Source organism: Malaclemys terrapin, chromosome 9, assembly GCF_027887155.1.
Source record: "Malaclemys terrapin pileata isolate rMalTer1 chromosome 9, rMalTer1.hap1, whole genome shotgun sequence".
NCBI classification, from domain to species: Eukaryota; Metazoa; Chordata; order Testudines; family Emydidae; genus Malaclemys; species Malaclemys terrapin.
In genome coordinates, this window is record NC_071513.1 from 101,662,341 (window position 1) to 101,682,686 (window position 20,346).

The window sequence follows — 20,346 nt, forward strand, 5'->3', positions numbered from 1 at the left end:
TGCTCCTGTAACACCAACTAGTCAGCAAGGGCTGCAGGATTTCACACCTGATGAACTGGGATGTAATAACATGCCATTAAGTGAAATGAAAGCCCCAGTTTTGTTGCCAAGGCATCACAATCTGCCAAATGGCAATTCCAGCGGTGGAGACGCTGCCCTTGGGTACCTCAGTGCCAATTGAAAATCACTCCCTTCAAGCCAAAAATTTGCCACAATCACTTCGTATTGGCCCCGAGTCAGCAAAGCACTTGGGCATGTACTTAAAGTTGAGCATGTGCTGAAGGGCTTGGCTGAATCAGGATCTATAAGTGGGGTCTCCCTGCATTCCAAGGCTCAGCTCATCCTTCAGAAATGCACTCTGACTGGTTCAAAGGCCCAACACGTAGCAAGTAACACTTCTACCAACTGGCAAATATCATAGAGCTGTCAAAGTCCATTTCAAGGGAGATCTGCTCTAGGATTTGGAACACCCATGCTTAAAACTCAGATGTTTAAATGATCGCTTTCCTACACAAGTCATATGCGAGGACAAATTTTGCAACGCTATTGTGTTATCCAAAATCAAACATGGATTCTTGAGTCAGGGCTGGTGAAAAAGAACAGAATTATGCCCTGGTTCTTTGGAAGCCATACATTTATTCAAAAGATCTGGTGTATGTCCTGAAACTCAAACGGCATGTCTTTAGGTGGCTGTTAGCAACACGAGGGATTAAACTGGAAGGCTGGAAGTTTACTTTAACCATCAAGTCAAGCTTTGTTTCCCAGGCTTCCAAATGATCTAAAATCTTTATCACATGCTATTTCACTTCACAGACCTGAAGAAAGAAAGAATCACATTTTGACATGCAACCCCCGTGACCACTCAGTTGTGACAGGGCAGGATTTGGCTATCAAGGTTGCTGTAGTACATATGCACACACACAGGATGAGCTAGATAGAGACCACCTGTGTGGTGTGTACATGTGTAAACTGGAAAAAAAGGTGAAAACTTACACATTAGACCAGATAACTGCACCCCACCCATTAATCCATCTCCACTGGGTCTTCCATTCCAAATTCCATTCTGCCAATAAGAACGGGCCATACTGGGTCAGACCAAAGGTCCATTTAGCCCAGTATCCTGTCTTCCAACAGTGGCCAGTGCCAGGTGCCCCAGAGGGAATGAACAGAACAGGTCATCGTCATGTGATCCGTCCCCAGTCACCCATTCCCAGCTTCTGGCAAACAGAGGCTAGGGACACCATCCCTGCCCATCCTGGCTAATAGCCATTGATGGACCTATCCTCCATGAATTTATCTAGTTCTTTTTTTAACCCTGTTGTAGGCTTGGCCTTCACAACATCCTCTGGCAAGGAGTTCCACAGGTTCACTGTGCGTTGTGTGAAGAAATACTTCCTTTTGGTTGTTTTGAACCTGCTGCCCATTAATTTCATTTGGTGACCCCTAGTTCTTGTGTTATGAGGAGTAAATAACACTTCCTTATTTACTTTCTCCAGACCAGTCATGATTTTATAGATCTCTATCATATCCATCCTTAGTTGTCTCTTTTCCAAGCTGAAAAGTCCCAATCTTATTAATCTCTTCTCACATGGAAGTTGTTCCATCCCCCTAATAATTTTTGTCGCCCTTTTCTGAATCTTTTGCAATTCAATTATATCTTTTTTTGAGATGGGGCGACCACATCTGCACGCAGTATTCAAGATGTGGGCGTACCCTGGATTTATATAGAGGCAACATGATTCCCTTTCTTAATGATTCCCAACATTCTGTTCGCTTTTTTGACTGCCACTGCACATTGAGTGGATGTTTTCAGAGAACTATCCACAATGACTCCAAAATCTTTCTTGAGTGGTAACAGCTAATTTAGACCCCATCATTTTGGATGTATAGTTGGGACTATGTTTTGCACTGTGCATTACTTTGCATTTATCAACATTGAATTTCATCTGCCATTTTGTTGTCCAGTCACCCAGTTTTGTGAGATCCCTTTATAACTCTTTAAAGTCTGCCAGGGACTTAACTATCTTGAGTAATTTTGCATCATCTGCAAATGTTGCCATCTCACTTTTTTACCCCTTTTTCCAGATCCTTTGTGAATATATAGAATAAGACTGGGCCCAGTACAGACCCGGGGGAGGGGCACCACTATTTACCTCTTTCCATTGTAAAACCTGACCATTTATTCCTACCCTTCATTTCCTGTCTTTTAACCAATTACTGATCCATGAGAAGATCTTCCCTCTTGTCCCATGACTGCTTACTGAGTCCCATGACTGCTTAAGAGCCTTTAGTGAGGGACCTGGTAAAAGGCTTTCTGAAAGTCCAAATGCACTATATCCACGGGACCCCCCTCGTCCACATGCTTGTTGACCCTCTCAAAGAATTCTAGTAGATTGGTGAGGCATGATTTCCCTTTACAAAAGCCACATTGACATTTCCCCAACAAATTTATGTTCATCTATGTGTCTGACAATTCTGTTCTTTACTATAGTTTCAACCAGTTTGCCCGGTACTGAAGTCAGGCTTACCTGCCTGTAATTGCTGGGATCACCTCTGGAGCCCTTTTTCAAAATTGGCATCACATTAGCTATCCACCAGTCATTTGGTACTGAAGAAGATTTAAATGATAGGTTACAAAGTACAGTTAGTAGTCCTGCAATTTCACATTTGAGTTCCTTCAGAACTCTTGGGTGATACCATCTGGTCCTGGTGACTTATTACTGTTTAGTTTATCAATTTGTTCCAAAACATCCTCTAATGACACCTCAATCTGAGACAGTCCCTCACATTTGTCACTTAAGTAGAATGGCTCAGGTTTGGGAATCTCCCTCACATCCTCAGCCATGAAAACTGATGCAAAGAATTCATTTAGTTTCTCCGCAATGGCCTTATCGTCCTTGAGTGCTCCTTTAGCAACTCAATCACCCAGTGCCCCAGTGGTTGTTTAACAGGCTTCCTGCTTTTGATGTATTTAAATAAAAATTTGCTATTACTTTTTGAGTCTTTGGCTAGCTGTTCTTCAAATTCTTTTTTGGCCTTCCGAATTATATTTTTATACTTCACGTGCCAGCGTTTATGCTCCTTTCTATTTTCCTCACTAGGATTTAACTTCCCTTTTTTAAAGGATGCCTTTTTGCCTCTCACTGCTTCTTCTCCTTAGTTGTTTTGCCATGGTGGCACTTTTTTTCGGTTCTCGTACTATGTTGTTTAATTTGGGGGATACATTTCAGTTGAGCCTCTATTCTGGGTGTCTTTAAAACGTTTTCATGCAGCTTGCAAGGATTTCACTTGTTGCGCTGTACCTTTTAATTTCTGTTTCCTCTAACTTCTGCATGTTTGTGTAGTCCTCCTTTCTGAAATTAAATGCTACAGTGTTGGGCTGCTGTGGTGTTTTCCCCACCGGAGGAATGTTAAATTTAGTTATATTATGGTCACTATTACCAAGCGGTCCAGTTATATTCACCTCTTGGACCAGATCCCGTGCTCCACTTAGGACTAAATCAAGAATTGCCTCTGTCCTTGTGGGTTCCAGGACTAGCTGCTCCAAGAAGCCGTCATTTAAGGTGTCAAGAAAGCAGCTTTCAGTCAGCCAGCAATTTTTAAAGAATCAGGTGCTATGCTATAGGGATGTGTTTTGTCCTTTCCCCGAGGGTGCAATTTGTCCTCAAAGGTACAGTGCTCTCAAATGCAGGACTAATATTCAGTCGTGAATCAGGAACTGGCTTGTGCCTCAAGATCTCACAAGCCATCAAGACTGGGGGGGGGGGGAGACTTTATCTCACTGGAGATGCACCCAATCTCCTTTCCATTTAAAGAGGTCACTTCTTCCTACTCCTGGTATTATCATGAAATAGTGACCCGTACCACCATCCAGACATGCCATATACAGAAAAGCAACTGTAACTCATGCTAAAGGGATCTGCTATTTACTAAGACATTTTCTCTTCTTTTGAGGCTGATGCAGTTAGGTTCAACAGTTTGGCTTTATAGAGATGCAAAAACTAACACCCCCCCCCCCAACTCTCCGAAAATATTCCAAAGTGTTTAGTTAACAATGTTGCATAACTAAATTGCACCCTAGTGTGGTAGAAAGGTTTTACTGGTGCTTATTTGCGATGCTGTGGGTGTAACTCATCCAGGCACATTGCTACTCACGAGTAAAGCCAGGGCGTCTTGTTACAATGCACGGTTTCAATTTTCAAAGTAGTCACGGGGTTTAGACACACATTCCCGGACAGGTGTCTAAATCCCCTAGACTGCTTTGAAAGGTCAACCTATAGGTTTTGCGGTGCGAAATTCAACTCACCCTCCGTTCTGGAAGATAGCTACCTGTCCCTATACGCCATGTAGAGAGTAAAGCAAAAGACCCACAATTTGAAGGGCTGTGTTATAACACGTTTTTTTCTGCACTGTGGTTGTCTGTGGCTGCCCTCCAAGGGAGGGGCTGTTAAAGGGAAAGCCGATCTCAAAGAGGAGACTTTGTGGGTTTTTTCCCCCCAGTAAACCAACAACTCTAAGCGGCACCATTTGAAACTTAAACTTTATTGCGACAAAGAACTAAAAGTCGTACATGGGGGAGGACTGCAGAGCGCCTGTCAGAAAGAACTAGTCAGAAATCACAACTCAGGTACAATCGAACGGAAAGTTTTATTAAAACAAGTGGAAATCAACGCAATTATTTCGGTGGTTGTTTAAATTTCACCATAACCGTGGATTGTATATTTACAGTCTTCGGCTCCTGTCGTGAAGGTCTTGCTGGGGATGGGGGGACCAGGCTTGGCGGGGCGGCGGCTGGCTTGGAAAGCTAACAGGATGTGAACGTTTTCCAGAAGAAATTCTTGCAGCCGGCTTTGCGTTCTCGGGGCGCCAAGGCGGGGTTGGGGTTAGCCGATCGCTCCAACTCCAGCCTCACTTCATCCTGCTCTGCGCCTCGGGACAGGTCCTCGGGCTCCAGGGCTTCATTTTCCGGCTGGTTGGGTTCTGAGAGCAATTCTGCCAAAAAGTACTTCGCCAGTTCCTTGGGGGGGGGGGGGGGGGAGAGAGAGAGAGACCGTGAAAAGCTGGGCGCAGCTCGGTTATCTGCCTGGCAGCATTGCTCCCATCCCCAGAGCATCACAGAGTGCAAGGCCCATCTCTCCAAAGCCAGCTCCAACCCACCCGGGCAGCTGCAGCGGTTTGCATATCAACCCAGCCTGGGCCAGGAGAGCGTCAACCCAGCGCCCCCCAGCAGAGACACCCAGTGTGGAGCGGGGCCGTGTTACACGGGTACAGAAGGCTGAGAAGAACCCCCACCCCCAACCCCCTCAGCTTTTCTTATTCTCCCTGAATTCTCCTCTAGTCTACCAAAGCCCCGAGACGGGCTGGGCTTCCCCGGTTTGTAACCCCGCAACTCGCGGGGCGGGAGGGGGTGACTGGAACATCGCTGATCAAAGGTCACTGTCAGGTCTCTCTCCAGACACGCATAGAAAGCGGTGGATCGAGGCAGATGCACCCGGAGACGCCTGGTCCCCGTCGGGTGGATGGGACCTATCCGCTATCTCGTTGTTCCCCGGGAGCTAACACACACATCCAGCCACCCCCGTGCGCCTTGGCTAGCTCCAGCCCTGGAACCCGCGCCCGGAGCTGGAGGCTTTGGCAGTGGGGCTGGTTTCAGCACCCTGGAGAAATCCCACCACCGCCACCTGGGAGCGACCCCTTCCCCCGGGTTTCTCCCTAGCACCCTGGAGAGTTCTCCCCTAGTCCGGCTGGAGGCGTAACCGCTTTCTTGACAGGGCCACATTAACCCTGCGTTCCTTTGAAACGCCTAATGGGAACGCTAGCCCCGGGCTGCCCCGTGCACCTGTCCCTAACCAGCCTCAGGACGGTTCCCGCGGAACGACCCTGGCCCATCCGCTCCTGGGGCTGCGACCCAGCTGGAGGGAGCTCTGGGCACAGCTGGATTGCCCCCCGCCCCCCGCTAGATTCCGTTTGAAAAGTGCAGGCGGGTGCGTGTTAACTCCCTGCGCTCCTGCTGGCTGGTTTCGTGTCAAAGCAGCCCGGAAAAACCCTCCTCTCGCTTCCGTGCAGGTGAAACGCACCTGTGCATGGACCTGCTGCCCCTGAGAAACTCACCCCGCCCCGGCAGCAGCCCAAGCCAACGCGCTGCAGAGCCATGCCCGACCCAGCCGGGAGAGAACCTGGTACGAACCAGCCCGCAGCTCGCTCGGATCCCTGCGGCACACTCCGGGAGAAGATGCGGGGTGGGGTGGGGGGACTTACCTGTTTGCCCGCTGCCGCAGCCAGTGACTTCTGCAGGAACTGCCGGAGTCTCGGGTCCGAGGGCGCCGCGGAGACGCTACTCACCGCCAAGGCGACGGAGAGCAGGGCTAGGGCGCACTGGAGACGGCAGGACAGCATCTTTCCGACCTGCGCCAGCAAGTCAGACAACGAACGGGAGGGGCCGGGGTGCCGCTCAGTGTCTCCACTTCTCAGGCGGTGGCTGCTTCTGGGATCTCCTCCGCGCCCGACCCCCTTTTTAAACCCATCTCCTGACGTCAAGGCGGAGGCGCCCCCCTCGCCAAACCTAACCACCACTTTTACGCACCATTAGGCGCGCAGATCAATCACCCCAGGTGCTGGCGCTGACACAAGGCGCTTCCTTCCCTCTGCCAAACTGGTTCGGAGCGGGCCTCGTTGTACCGGGGGCCGGGGGGAGAAAGGGGGGCTTTCCCAAGGAACATCTGCGTCTCCAAAGTAACTCTGGGGGAAGATCCATGGGGGAGGGGGGCTCTCTTGATTCCTTCTCGGGGGCTCGCTAATGCTCCTTGAGACATTTCATTAACCCATTGGGGAGACTCAGGGAGGGAGAACTAGGACATTGACTGGGACTCTCAATGCGCCCGTTACATTTTAGTGGCCAGGTTGTCTTTGGAGTCAGGCCCCTCGCTGCTGCGACTTTTGAACATCCGGCCGATGGCTTGTTTTCACAGTCACTTGGCCGATGAATCAATCCGGCGCATCGCTTCTCATTGAACTTGTCAAACGTTTTTCTCTCCGCTCCATATTGGATCGTTTGTTTCGCCGCTTGCCAGGGGTCCTGGAACAATTTCTATGTACTGTGTGTGGGGGTGTGTGTGTGTGTGCTGAGAGCCATTGAACCAAACTCTAACCCCTGTGTATAATGGAAACCACTTCCAGCCAGGGGCTGGCAGCCCCCCTACTTCCAGCACCGGTGCATCTGGCTAGTCTCTCAAAGAAACTCAAATGAGCTCCATGAGGCGCGAAATCCCTGCTGCAAAAGAAGGCTGTTTTGAGCAGAACGGTGTTGGTGTGAAAGGGAGATGAATTTAAAAGTAAAACACCGCGCATATACCGTGTAACTATCCCGCATTTCCAAGCACCGTGAACACCGACTCTCGGTCTGTCAGTCCGTCTGGCTATTGACCTGGGCCAAATTTCAGGTGCCTCTGTTTTTTCCCCCCAAAAGGCGCTAAGCTTATTTCCACCTTTTAAACCCTGCCTTCAATGAATCTGGTTAGCCCCGAAGGTGCTCTGGAATATTAGACACAATTGCAACTATCTGAGAGATGCAACTTGATGAAACCGACAGCACCAGTTCGTTTTCAAAGGCTTATCATTCCCAGGGAGATCGTTTGGCCCCTGAGCCTAATGGCTGTATGATATGAAGAGTCTTCATAGCGCCTTGTGTTGGCCATGGGCAGATTTCACCTCTGGGAGATGCATCTTTGCTCATCAATGACCTTAGCACGCTTAGAGGAAATGTTCAGATTTGTTCAGATTTCCGTTTAACGGGCTGAACAGAAACAAAATCACGCTTTTGTTGTTACAATTGTGCCCACCCGTAGAGCCCACAGAGGTGTGAAATATTCCCCCGGACTCGCGTAGGTTTGTCTGTGTAAAGAACTGGAACCGGCCGGGATGATTCGGGTTATTGGTTAGAAGAAAACGGCCCCAAATCTGCCACTTCCCGGGAGCCAAGGCGCGGCTTGCTCCGCGTTGTCGGAACTAGGCAAATAAGGAATTGGGTTTTTAATTCCTTTGATTAGATCAGCTTCCCTACAGTGACTGTTCGTTCCCCACCTTTCAAGCCGCCATGTAACCACAGCTCTCCTTTCCCCAGTATCCCTTCCCCGCTCGATGGTTCATTAATGAGATTCCCAAGCCCTGTTCGGCTCATTTCAAGATCGTTCCGTCTCGCTGTACTATCTATTGATTGGGCCGTGCATTTCCCTTCCCGGACTTTCAATACCGCGCAGACTTGGCTCCGTGTATTTATTTCTGCTTCGGGGCTGGGCTCGGATTTGCATCTTTAATTAAACCAGTTGAAACCAGCCGGCCGGACGGCACTTCTTTCCTGAGCGCGGCACGAATCGGGGCCGGGAATACCCAGTGGATGTTTGCTAACCAGGAGTCTTCTCTTTCCCGAGAGAAGAGCGTCAGCTTCCAGCTCAAACCCACCCAGCCCCACACAACTCCCGTCTGGGGTGATTATGAGACAAGCCAGGGGATGAAATGCACACACTGATCTCCCAAAGACACGCTTTGCTTATCATGCCTGGGCCCCCATCTCTCCCGATGGAGTTCACACCCCTCCTGGAAGCGTCTCTCTGTTTCTTTCTTTGGCAGGGATACAGGAGGGTTAGCGGGGCTGCATTTTCATTCCCCTACTGGCAACGGTAAACTCAGGGTCAAGGGAACGCGGGGGTGGCTGGTGATGGGTAGTACGTGCAGGGGAAACTTGGGAGTTTAAATGCCACGGAGCCAGAGGCGGTCCTCTTTACTGAGCAACAAAGGGGCTGTTCCCGTCCCAGCCGGGAGCGACTGCTCTAAGTGGGGCCCAGGTCGCCACTGTTCAGACTGTGCGTCAGGGGGACTAGCGCGAACGCCACCGGAGTCCTGCCTTCTCCAGCCTTGATCATGGGCCAAGTCCACCCCTGAGTCACAGCAGGGAGGAATCTGACCCGATGTGGGGCCACCTCGGCTCAGACCAGGCACTGTGGCCTGGGCGCCAGGCAGGTCCCACAAGCGATCCAGTTGGTATACACCCAGGGTTGCCAGTTTTGGTTGGGCACATTCCTGGAGGTTTCATCCCACGGCATAATGGTTCATGAAAGATCGAGCTTTGATTCCTGGAGACTCCAGGAACACTCCTGGCGGCTTGGCAACCCGACGTAGGTCGCTTCCCTGTTGGTAATTAGCTTCAGTGCCAGCCATCTGGTCCTGATGCAGGTGGCAGAGTTCTGCCCTGCGCCTTCAACAGCTGGACTGTGCAAGAGCGTCTGTTCTCCGGGGGTGGGGGGCTAGTTAGTAGCAGTGAAAAAGAGCATTGGTGATTAATTCGTGTTTTGTTTCACTGTTATTCATGTTTGTCATAAATCACCTCCGCACTGTAGAAATTATCCTAGACTCAATAATTAATAATCCTGGGTTAAGGACAACCTCTCACTGAAGTCAACGGTGGATTTCACCTAAGCAAAGGGTGTCTAGATTTGACCCAGTTATAACATCAGAAGATAAATCTGTCTATCCATCCATCCATCCCTACATCCTGGTCTGTCTGTCTGTCTCCCATCCTAGGGATTATCAGGCACCTCGATAGAATCATAGAAGATCAGGGTTGGAAGGGACCTCAGGAGGTATCTAGTCCAACCCCCTGCTCAAAGCAGGACCAATTCCCAACTAAATCATCCCAGCCAGGGCTTTGTCAAGCCTGACCTTAAAAACCTTTAAGGAAGGAGATTCCACCACCTCCCTAGGGAACCCATTCCAGTGCTTCACCACCCTCCTAGTGAAATAGTGTTTCCTAATATCCACCCTAGACCTCCCCCACTGCAACTTGAGACCATTGCCCTTTGTTCTGTCATCTGCCACCACTGAGAACAGTCTAGATCCATCCTCTTTGGAACCCCCCTTCAGGTAGTTGAAAGCAGCTATCAAATCCCCCCTCACTCTTCTCTTCTGCAGACTAAACAATCCCAGTTCCCTCAGCCTCTCCTCGATGTAATAGCAAACAGTGTCTCTGATAGCAGGATCACCTGATTTTCACAAGAACAGACTAGTCCCTTTGGCTCAGTTCATTTGGTAAACTGGCACCTGTTTTGCCCTCATTAAATATTCCCTCCGTCACTTTCAGCATCCCCGATACAATATTCCTGCTACGTTTGTCTGATGATCTGATGAGTTTCTGTGGGGCTCTAGCAGCTGGAGGGCTCTTGGGAAGTTGCCACAGGAGTGATCTGGAATTCTGGAGAAAGTGCCACAAAACGTTTCTAGTCTGTGATTTGTCTGTGATTTGTCTGGCATCACCTCTGACGTGGTGTCCTGACACAGGACCAGATCTTAGCTGGTCTAAAGCAACAGCATCACTTCATTAGCATCCAAGAAAACCTGGTCCATAAGACTGTACAAAGGCTCTTTGATCCGGCCCTGCCTTCCAGCTGGTGAGTTTCATCTGCTTGATGGGGGTGCAGTTACCAGACAGGAAATGAACCTCTGTTCCCTGCCTGAATGGGTGAGCATTGCAGAACGGGGTCTTCGAGATAAAGGCAGTTGTTTAGATAATGATGAAGCCACTTGCATGAATCATTTGTGCTGGGAAAATATGAGGTAATTGAGGATTTCTCAGCTTGCCTCTTCAAAAAGAGCAAAATCTCCATGCATTGGGTTCCCCCCTCCCCTTCTACAGATATGGAATCCACAACTCGGCATAATCCTTCTCACGAAGGGCCTGAGCGAGCAAAGCAAAGTGTGTGGGAAGTTAAACACGCGCCTCATCCCTGGAAGTCAATGGGACTTCTGACGTGCTTAAGGTGCTTAAGTGCTTTGTGGGATCAGGGCCCATCTGCAGTGTCCCAGGGGATGCCCTCCTTCCGTGCAAGTCTGGCCAAAGGAAGGACCGCAGGGTCTAGCCCTACTATCACTACTGGCACAGAACTAAGATCTACTCAGCCAGTGGGGAGGGACAGTTCCAAGCCATCTAGTGCCTTGTCTTCCTGGGAGCATGCATCGGGATCAATGATTTGCTTTTAGCTGAAGATCACAACTGATTTTGACAACACGGATGAATAGCGCACCCGGGAGATAAGGCTCATTCGCCTCATTTTGCAGATGGGGAAACTGAGGCCCGGGGTGGTGACGTGACTTGCCCAGGGTTACATCGCAGGCCACCCCCATTTTTCAACTTAAGCTTTCTTACACCCTCTTGTCAGTTGCTTTTCTTTCTACATCCGGCTCTAGCAGCCACGGTTCTAACCTCTTTGGCTCCCTGGACCATGTCCATGGTGGTGTTTATGGGAATGTAAGCAATAGGGTCACGAATGGATGCAAGTCTCAGAGTGCCTAACTGAGTCTAACACCTGGTATAATTTACACACCCAGGTAGCCAGAAGATGTCTGAACTCCCTTGTAGTATCCTCTGAATTGTTCTTCCTCTGCGGCAGAATCCAATTCCCACTGAAGCCAGTGGGGATCCCTTGTCCCTATAGGAGGGAGAAATTGGCCCCCATCCTTTGATTTAGCCTCTAGAACACATTGCCCCCTGAATCAAGAATAGGATGCAGAAGTCCTGCCTGGCAGCCTTCTGCTCTAATCACTAGGCAATACTTCTTTCTACAGCAAACAATGTAACCCAGGAGTCTGGGCCCCCAGTTTTCCGGCCAGCAGGTGAGGTTTCCAAGTCCGGCCTAGCTGAGCAGCAAAGCAGATGATGTAGCAGGATGGGGTGGGGGAAGTGTTGTTATTTCATTGGCCTGACTGATGGGAAGCTTTGCAGAGGCCTCCGGAAGTTCACTGGAGTCCCTTCCCTCCCACACCCTCCACCTCTTCCTCACTGATGTTTGGTTCAGGAATCAAAGGGCTGATGACGTTGACTTTGCATTCGAAATGCAAGGGAACTTGCCAGCACTGTACAAATGAGTCTTCCAGCCTGAAAACATGGGGGGGGAGATGGAAACAAAGGGGTACGTCCTGGGTCCCTCATGTGTCCTTTGTACAAAGGGAACTAAAGCGGCCTTAAAACATCTGCTCAGAGTTCCCCCAGCACAGGGAGCTTTCCAGGGTGGGCTGAGGGCATGTCAGGGGCAAGCTACTAATTCCGGCTGGTGGCGGTTGCAGCACAATTTAGAGCTACCCTAAGGCTGCTCTAACTTGCAGTTCAACACCCAGCATGCCCCAGCATTGGGGAAGGAAGGAAAAAAAGCATAAAGTGCTTCTGGTGCACCTGGGGCTCTAGCCTTACATTCATTCATGGAAGGAAACCATGGCCGCTAGCAGCGCTGCATTTATATGCCCTTTAGCCCAGAGGTGGGAGAATCGGTTAGGTCTTGCTCTCGCTCTCTGGAAATCAGTGCTCAGATGCCTGGTGTGTATGCACATCATCTGGTTAGACTGGGGAGGGGGCACAGTTCAAAATGGAGCTGTTCAACCGATTCCCCCGATCTTCCATGTCTCCTGCCTGCTTAGCAGGCCCTGATTCTGCCCTCACTTGCACTGGTGGAAATGAGGAGTGGCTCCATTGACATCAGTGGAGTTAAACTGGTGTCAAACTGGTGCGAGGTCAAAATCAGGCCCCTAAAAGGTCCGTTCCACATCTTCCTCTGTGTTCTGTCCAAATGCTGAACACACCCTAACGACAACACCGCATCATTCAGTGGCAATGGTTACAAATTCATCCTAGTGCAGGGGGCTGGTGCCTCCCTTAAGTCCCACCTAGGCCCGATGTTGAGGGGTTCACCATTGCCTGGGCCTTGTCCTGGTGTTTGACCAGAGGTGACTTCCACCCCCAGTATGTTGTTGCATTCAGCAGCTTAACAGGTGTGCTCCACCGGAACATGGCCTGGAAGTGATTCCCTGCAATCTAGCAGTTAAAAGCCTCCTTCCTAGAAAACAATAGCTGGAGGCGATTCTTTCTTTGTCGTGGTTCCATTCCCAGCTCACGTTAGAGCATTACGATGAATGTTCATGCCATTCAGGTCTTCCCGGGTTCCCATCCCTCTGCAATCACAGTTCAGAAGGGGCTTTGATTCTCCTGCCGTTCGTCAGAGAGGGAGTCGATCTATTGCTCCCTTGTTCTCATAATGACGTGCTTGTCCCTCCGCTTCCCGAGTCGTGCATCAGGCCTTAGTCACACAACTCCCATTAAAGTCGGTGCCTTGAGAATGGGCTCGTTAGTGTCTGTTTAAAGGCACCTGCTGAATCTCCGTCCCGTTCCACATGATCCCTGTGCTCACAGTGACCTGAGTGACAGCATGACTCCTTATCTTGCCTGTGCAGGGGCCTTGTAGTGTCCAAGGTGGGTATGTCTTCACCACTCAACTAACTCCCAGCACTCTCTGCTACTCCCCATCATTCCTAAATTCCCAGGGGGGAGCTCCTGCCGATAATCAGTTGGGGGGTAAAGATAAGTAACACAGAGACAGGAGTTGACAACTGAATGCAAAACAAACCAGTCCGGATTCTGTCCTCAGCCTCTCCCCGCCCCATGCCCAGCTCTGCTGCAGTCAATGGGCTCCGTGTGCATGAGTGTGAAGGCACCATTTAACCATAAAGGTCCAATTCCCACACCCAGCAGAGCTGTGCTTGGCATAGGACCCAAGTGAGTGGGTGGAGGGGGGGGGAACGACAGAGGTGGCTTTATGCCCCCTGCACAGCTTCTATGTTCTGGGGCAGCCAGGAGCTGGAGTATGTTAGAGCAGCCTCCGGGAGGGTGTAACTTACACCTGGCTTCTCATGCCTTCAATCACCCATTCTCGCAGCTGGGAGTAGCTGGAGGGGAGAGGTGCTAGCCATCTCTCTTTTCCCCGGATATGCCTGGTAGGCCTCGGCTTGCAGGGGTGGAGTGTAGGGAGATGAACGGGAGGATATCCAGCTGGCAAGAGCCACCGGCTTTAGGGACACAGCCTTACAGAGTCTGCAAGGTTTGCCCAAGCAAAGCTATAGCTCTTTAAAGGAGTGAAATTGAGTTAACTGAAGGGCCATTTCGCTTTGGGTTGCTGTTGTTTTATTCCGTTATTTCTGCAGCCCTGTTGGGCATGTGGTTTTGGAGACAATCTCGGTGACAGCCTCTTGCCCCTGTTCCCATGATCACCCCTAGGTTTACAGGTTATTCCGCTGGTCCTTAGAGCAATTAATCACTGAAACCAGTCAGTCGTGGCCGCAAGTGTAGATCTCAGGCTGGGGGAGTTTGCCCTCTGCTGACACAGCAGGGACATGAACAGCGTTTTCCAGCTGCATGACCCAGGCTCAATGCCTTGCTTAAACCTGAATTTGCATAGAGTTAATCTGGATCCTGCCTTAATTCAGTTGGGCAGTGTTCACAGAATAATAGAATATTAGGGTTGAAAGAGACCTTGGGAGGTCATTGTAGGTTATGTTATCAGGTGTTATCGAGCTGTGTTGAACTGCTGCCATGTTCCACCCCAGAGATGGCTGCATTTCAGTGCTATGTGAAGGGACAGATACCCTGATTGTGCCCTTGCCTTGTAAGCAAGCCACACGATGGCCAAATTAAGTGGTTAACTCTGAGGCTGCTGCATCTTCCCCTCTGGTGCGTGGAGTTTGCCAACTTAGGGCCTGAATCTCTACCCAGGAAGTTCCATAGATCCCAGGACATCCGTGAAGTGCTAGGGTGCTCCCACAGCGAGCCAGGCCCTCTCCCCAGTGCCTGAAATGGTGCTGACTTCAAAATTGTGACCAAGTTTTGAAGTTTGAAATTTCAAAAATAACAAATGAAATAAAGAACAGGAACATTTTCAATTACTTTTTTTGGGCAGGGGGACAAAAATCCCCCCTTGACACACACTTTTCTCACACACCACAGAACTGATTGTAACTTTTAAAATGTCAACATTAAAGAAATCCCAAAACATGAGGGGAAAAAAAAATCTGAAAACATTTTTTTTTTTTTTTTTTACTGGCTCTAGTTGTGACCTCCGATGGAGCAGGGCTATTAGCCAGGCCACCCAACGTGTGCAAAGTTCACTGCCCTCCCCTGTTGTGTCGGTGCAAGTGTGCATTTGTTGGGGGGATGTGACAATGATCAGATCTTGAATGTGTTTGTTGCCTTTCATCTCAAGTTTCACAGACTATCTACAGTAATGAACTCCCTAGGTTGTATCTGCACCGCTGCCCACGAATCAGAACTGTTCAATTGTTTCTCATAGACCCTATACTGCTAGCAGTGAATGGAGATTCTCCTTCAGCTCAACTGTCAGCAGCTGGTGCTTTTGAAGGAGTGAAATATGAGTGCTGTCGCCATGAAATTCCAATTAGTCCCAGCGTGCAGCAAGATGATAACGATGAATTCCTAAATGGCCACAGATTCGTTACAGAAGCTTACAACCCCCTTGAAATGCAGCCAGCTCTGGGGAGGAGAGAGGCAGCCAGCTGGAACACCACATCTCTTGCAGCTTACCTTTAAAATACAACAAGCCTCCTGTTTGTGCAGCCGTGTGACTGTGCCTGGGAGGAGACACGCATGCTGGCATTAGAGGAGCTCTTGGTTACGCCTGAAAGATAATGAGCAGGCCGAGCTCAAAAAAGAGCTAGAAACCCCCTTCTGGTTGGTATTTGGCATATCCCTGGGAGAGGGCTGTTCACAGAATGGGCTCTGCGTGAACCCGAGCTGTGTGCCAATGTGTGTAATTACTATGAGAATGGAAGGGGTTCCCCTTGGGGAGTCTCTGGCTACAGAACCAGCCTGCTCTCAAATGAATGGTTTAGATCACACGGCCACTCCTAGCCATTTATTTTTGGTTACCAGAGTGTCATTTGAAATATTCCGGACAATAAATTCTTATTAATGGGAAATTAGCATGTGCCTCCCCTAAGAAAACGAGTGGATACTGTCAAGATAAAATTCCTCTGCATTCTGGCTTCACACTTAGATTGTACACTCCCTGGGGCAGGGCCGTTTCTTCACCGATTGTGTGTGCAGGGTGCTTAGCACAATAGAGCCCTGATCCTTGACTGGGGCTACTAGTTACAACCACAGTACAAATACTAAACAAAAGTTTTACTACTCAGAACACAGCACTTTTCCATAGTAGATCTCAAAGCACTTTCTTTATTCCCATTTGTAAAAAACTGGAAACTCGGAGAGGTTAAGTGACCTGTCCAGGGTCACCAAGTAGAAGAGCCTGGACTAGACCCCAAAGCTCCTGAATCTCAGGCCTATGTGCTGTCCACTAGACAACACTGCCTCCGTTTTAAAAAGTTTTTATTTAGCAATCCCAATGTCATTAAGAAATTAGGAGATAATAAAAATGCAAGTGACTCTCAGCTTTTCGAGAAAAGAAACATAAGAACGGCCATACTGGGTCAGACCAAAGGTCCATCTAGCCCAGTGTCCTGTCTTCCGACAGTGGCCAATGGCAGGTGCCCCAGAGGGAATGAACAGAACAGGAAATCATCAAGTGATCCATCCCCTGTCGCTCATTCCCAGCTTCTGGCAAACAGAGGCAAGGGACACATCCCTGCCCATCCTGGCTAATAGCCATTGATGGACCTCTGAGTTCAGAGTCTCACAAAATCAATGTTCTACAGTACGCTATTGATGTGTTATTTCTCCAATGCATCTTGGCAGGAACAATTCATCTGAGATCCCAAATCCTCTCTAATTAAAACTCTTTCTTGTCTAAAATGTATAATTCAGAGACCAAAGGGGTGGAAAAACCCAAAATATATTACTTGAGTGGAAAGACGGTTCCTAGTGAAGATGGTAACAAGGTTTGGAAATATAGGTTTCCTTGTTCTTGTCATAAAAAATGGAATAGAAGACTTTTTTCAGCTCATACACTACATCCAGTATGTTAAATCATATTAATCAGGCAATCCCAGCAAACTGTGGAAACATCTGGTGAGATGGGCCCTTTAACATCTGGGGTGGTCTTACTTATCCTGCTAGGGGAATGTTTAAATCTCTCCACTGTAAATAATAACGTAAACTCCCCTAGTTTCAGTGTTACCAACTTTCATGATTTATATCACAAGTCATGTGATATTTGGTGTTTTTCTTAAAGGCCTCTTGTAATCACTTAAAGGTGAGAAGTTCAGCTTTCATTATTTAAAACAAGTCAGCTGCCAGCCCACATGGTTGCAGAACAAAGTTTGAAACCATGACCCCTAACGACTCCGTTGACAGAAGGTGAAGAAACAGAACCCCTAATTTATTGGCTTAACTTCTAATGATTTTTAAACCAACCTCATTATCTGGGGGGAAGATGGGGCAAGCTCATGATTTGTGAATGCCTGAGCGTGGTAATACCAGGTCCCTCATGCAAGGCTCGTAAGCAAAGTAGCAGTCTTGGGATAAGAGGGAAGGTCCTCTCATGGACCAGTAGCTGATTAAAAGACAGGAAACAAAGGGTAGGAATAAATGGTCAGTTTTCACAATGGAGAGGGGTGAATACTGGGGTCTCCCAAGGATCTGTACTGGGATTAATACTGTTCAAAAATGATCTGGAAAAAAGGGTAAACAGTGAGGTTGACCATGAATTTTGCCTTCCTGCCAGATAAAAGGATCTGGGAGGCCAGAGGTGAATGAAAATAAATAACTGGCTTTTATTAAGAGTGAGAGGTCAACGAATCCTACTGAGTGCACTGTTTTGCTTATTTTTTAAAACTTAAACACTATTTTAACTAGAAAATACACTGAAAGGTACAGGCCTCTTTTACAGTCTAGACCTAATCACTCTCTATGTATATATAGATATATTACATACACACACATACACACCCCACATTCAAGCTCTCAGTCTACAGCTGTTGTACAGTACACTCAAACTTTGTCCTACACTGTCACCTTGTGGCAATTTGACAGATTACAACAGCATTCCCCAAAGTCACACTTCACACTGTCTACAGAATAATAAAGTTCCTCCATCACTGAAGGCATGTTATACTAAATTCTGTACATGCAATTGTCAGCAGCTGCTGTATGTGTTTAAGACTTCCAATTAATTCATGGGAAAATGATTAAAATAAAAATTGGATTAGTCCATATGCATCATCATTATTATTCTATGTACTCTATCTATATAAAGTCTTATATGGTATCCAGAATTATGATATATATTTCTCTCTCACTAACCTCCAGGCAACATCATTATCAAACAACTTCTGTATATTAAGGCAGTGTTGCCTAGTGGATAGAAACATGGGACTAGACTATAGGTGACCTGGATACAAGTTGTGATAGTCTGGCCAGCTGGATGACCTTGAGCAAGTTACTTCCCTGTTGTGTGCATCAATTTACCCATCTGTAAAATGGGGAGAATGATACTGACCTCCTTTGTAAAGTGCTTTGAGATCTACTGGTGAAAAGAGCTATGTATTATTAATGATAATAGTGATAAATCATAGATGATATTATCCGAGGTCTCAAAGACTCAGAGAAACTCTGCACCTTAAAGCCTGAAGAAGCTATTTTTTATTTGCTAAAAATAAATAAAAATACAGGTGTTGGAATTATCAAATCCATCCATATATTGAGGTCAATTTCCATGTATTTGGAAAGTTGCAAAGATAATTCTTGTGTGTAAACATTCCTTACATTGCAAACAAGGAGAGTTTTGCTTCTGTTTTACCTTTAAAAGTGTTTGGTGCGTTTACTTCAGCGCCACATGCTGAGCCAGATCCTACTGCACTTACACAAATGTGTGTGTGTGTGGGGGGAGGGGGGGGGGAAGAAATGCTGAAAATGTGAAAAACAAACACTTTTCAGGTTTTGGGAGTTTTAGATGAAACCTCCCCAAATTTTGACCATATCCGGAATTAACTTCTGGAAATGCCTGCTTTGTCAGAAAGATATTTTTTGTAAAAAACAAACAACAAAACTGTTGCTGTGTGGAATTGACGCCTGTGGAATTTATGGGTGCTGCCTAGTTTTTATTTACGCACCCAGGTTTGGAAACCCTGGCTTTAAATTAACAAACAGGAGCCTTGCCCAGTGTTTTATCAACAGAGGATGCGAGTTGCTTTCAACATGTTGCACTACCGTAGGGTCCAGACCGGTTGGACTGTCCCACCTTTGGCCAGCAGCCCAGACAGTGCAATCACGTAACCCATCGCCATGCTAGGGATTGTTCATTTCCTGGAGAGGCTACAGACCTAGCTCAGTTTCACTGTTGCACAATGCAGCAGACGCTAGCAGGGCGACAGGTAGCAAAAGCCCAGCGGCCTTTGAGCCGCACTTACAATGCTTGAGCGGCAGCAGGGCTGCTCTCCTTTGTTCAAAATACGCTCCAGGCTTCATCAGCCTGAGTGGAGAGTCGAGGAGCAGGGCAAGCAGAGTGGAGTGTAGCTGATAAGAGTGGAGCTCGTAGCAAAACAGTGCTCTTGGACAGTGCAGTATTTTGGTCTATTACTTAGGCCGCTTGGCATGATTTATAAATGGATGCAGTTAGTTTTCCCCCTACACAAATATTGTCCTTTTCCAGATAGACACTGGACTTTTACCTCTCCAGAGGGCAGTACTTCCAGTGGAACTGAAATTGAACCTGGCTTTTATTAGCTAGTGCTGCTTGCGCACCAGAACAAAAATAGCAACCACCAAGTCACAAGCTATTCTGTTAAATTTCTCAGCCCATAGATTCCAAGGCCAGGAGGGACCATTGTGCTCATCTCATCTGATCTCCTGCCTAGCGCAGGCCAGAGAACGTCCCCAACATAATTCCTAGGGCAGATCTTTTAGAAAAACATCCCACCTTGATTTAAAAATGGACAGCGATGGAGAATCCGCCACAACCCTTGACAGATTGTTCCAAGGGTTGGTTACTCTCACCGTTAAGAACGTGCACCTTATTTCCAGTCTGAATTTGTCTCACTTCGACATCCAGCCATTGGACTGTTACATTTTTCTAGACTGAAGAGCCCATGATTAAATATTTGTTCCCCCTGTAGGAACTCACAGACTGTAAACAAGTTACCTCTGACCTTCTCTTTGTTAAGCCAAATAGCCTGCTCGAACAACAAAGCGGAGCAGAGGTTCTGGAACTGTGGTCCAGGAACAATTTTTGGGGAGTCACATGATTACTGGTGTCTCCTTCTTTGCAGCTTCTAAAATATATCCCCAGTCAGACTTCACCAGCCAAATGACTGGTGTTGCCACTGGGGTGTTATGTAGTCCTGAATGGAAGAAGGTGGGTTCCTCTGGTTGCAGACGGGAAGGGTGGAGAGTCACAAGAGAATCTATATGGCCTAGACCACATCTTCAGCTGAGCTCCTGAGCTTGAGATTACGGACTCTAACTCATCAGCGATCTAGCCCTTCAGTGCTGAGCATCAGGCCCCCAAATTTGGAAAAACGTTGACTTCCTGGCTAGGCATGTTAGTAACAGTGGTCTGATTTTCA

The 20,346-nt window shown here is 48.0% G+C and overlaps 1 protein-coding gene across 1 annotated transcript; it reads right to left on the minus strand.

Annotated features, from left to right (window-relative positions):
* Nucleotides 1-4,522: 4,522 nt before the first annotated feature.
* SST (somatostatin) lies at nt 4,523-6,489 on the minus strand. The gene is made up of 2 exons (XM_054039999.1): nt 6,259-6,489; nt 4,523-5,017 (listed from the first exon to the last, which is right to left on the minus strand). Exons 1-2 carry the CDS (start codon nt 6,394-6,396, stop codon nt 4,805-4,807), a joined length of 351 nt encoding a protein of 116 aa, XP_053895974.1. The 5' UTR covers nt 6,397-6,489; the 3' UTR covers nt 4,523-4,804.
* Nucleotides 6,490-20,346: the final 13,857 nt, after the last annotated feature.

Excerpts from the sequence above, each read along its gene's own strand:
- SST (XM_054039999.1), bottom strand. The coding sequence starts at position 6,396 with ATGCTGTCCTGCCGTCTCCAGTGCGCCCTAGCCCTGCTCTCCGTCGCC. Across the intron at positions 5,018-6,258 it reads CTGCGGCAGCGGGCAAACAG|GAACTGGCGAAGTACTTTTT; the intron begins GTAAGTCCCCCC and ends CCCCCCCCCAAG.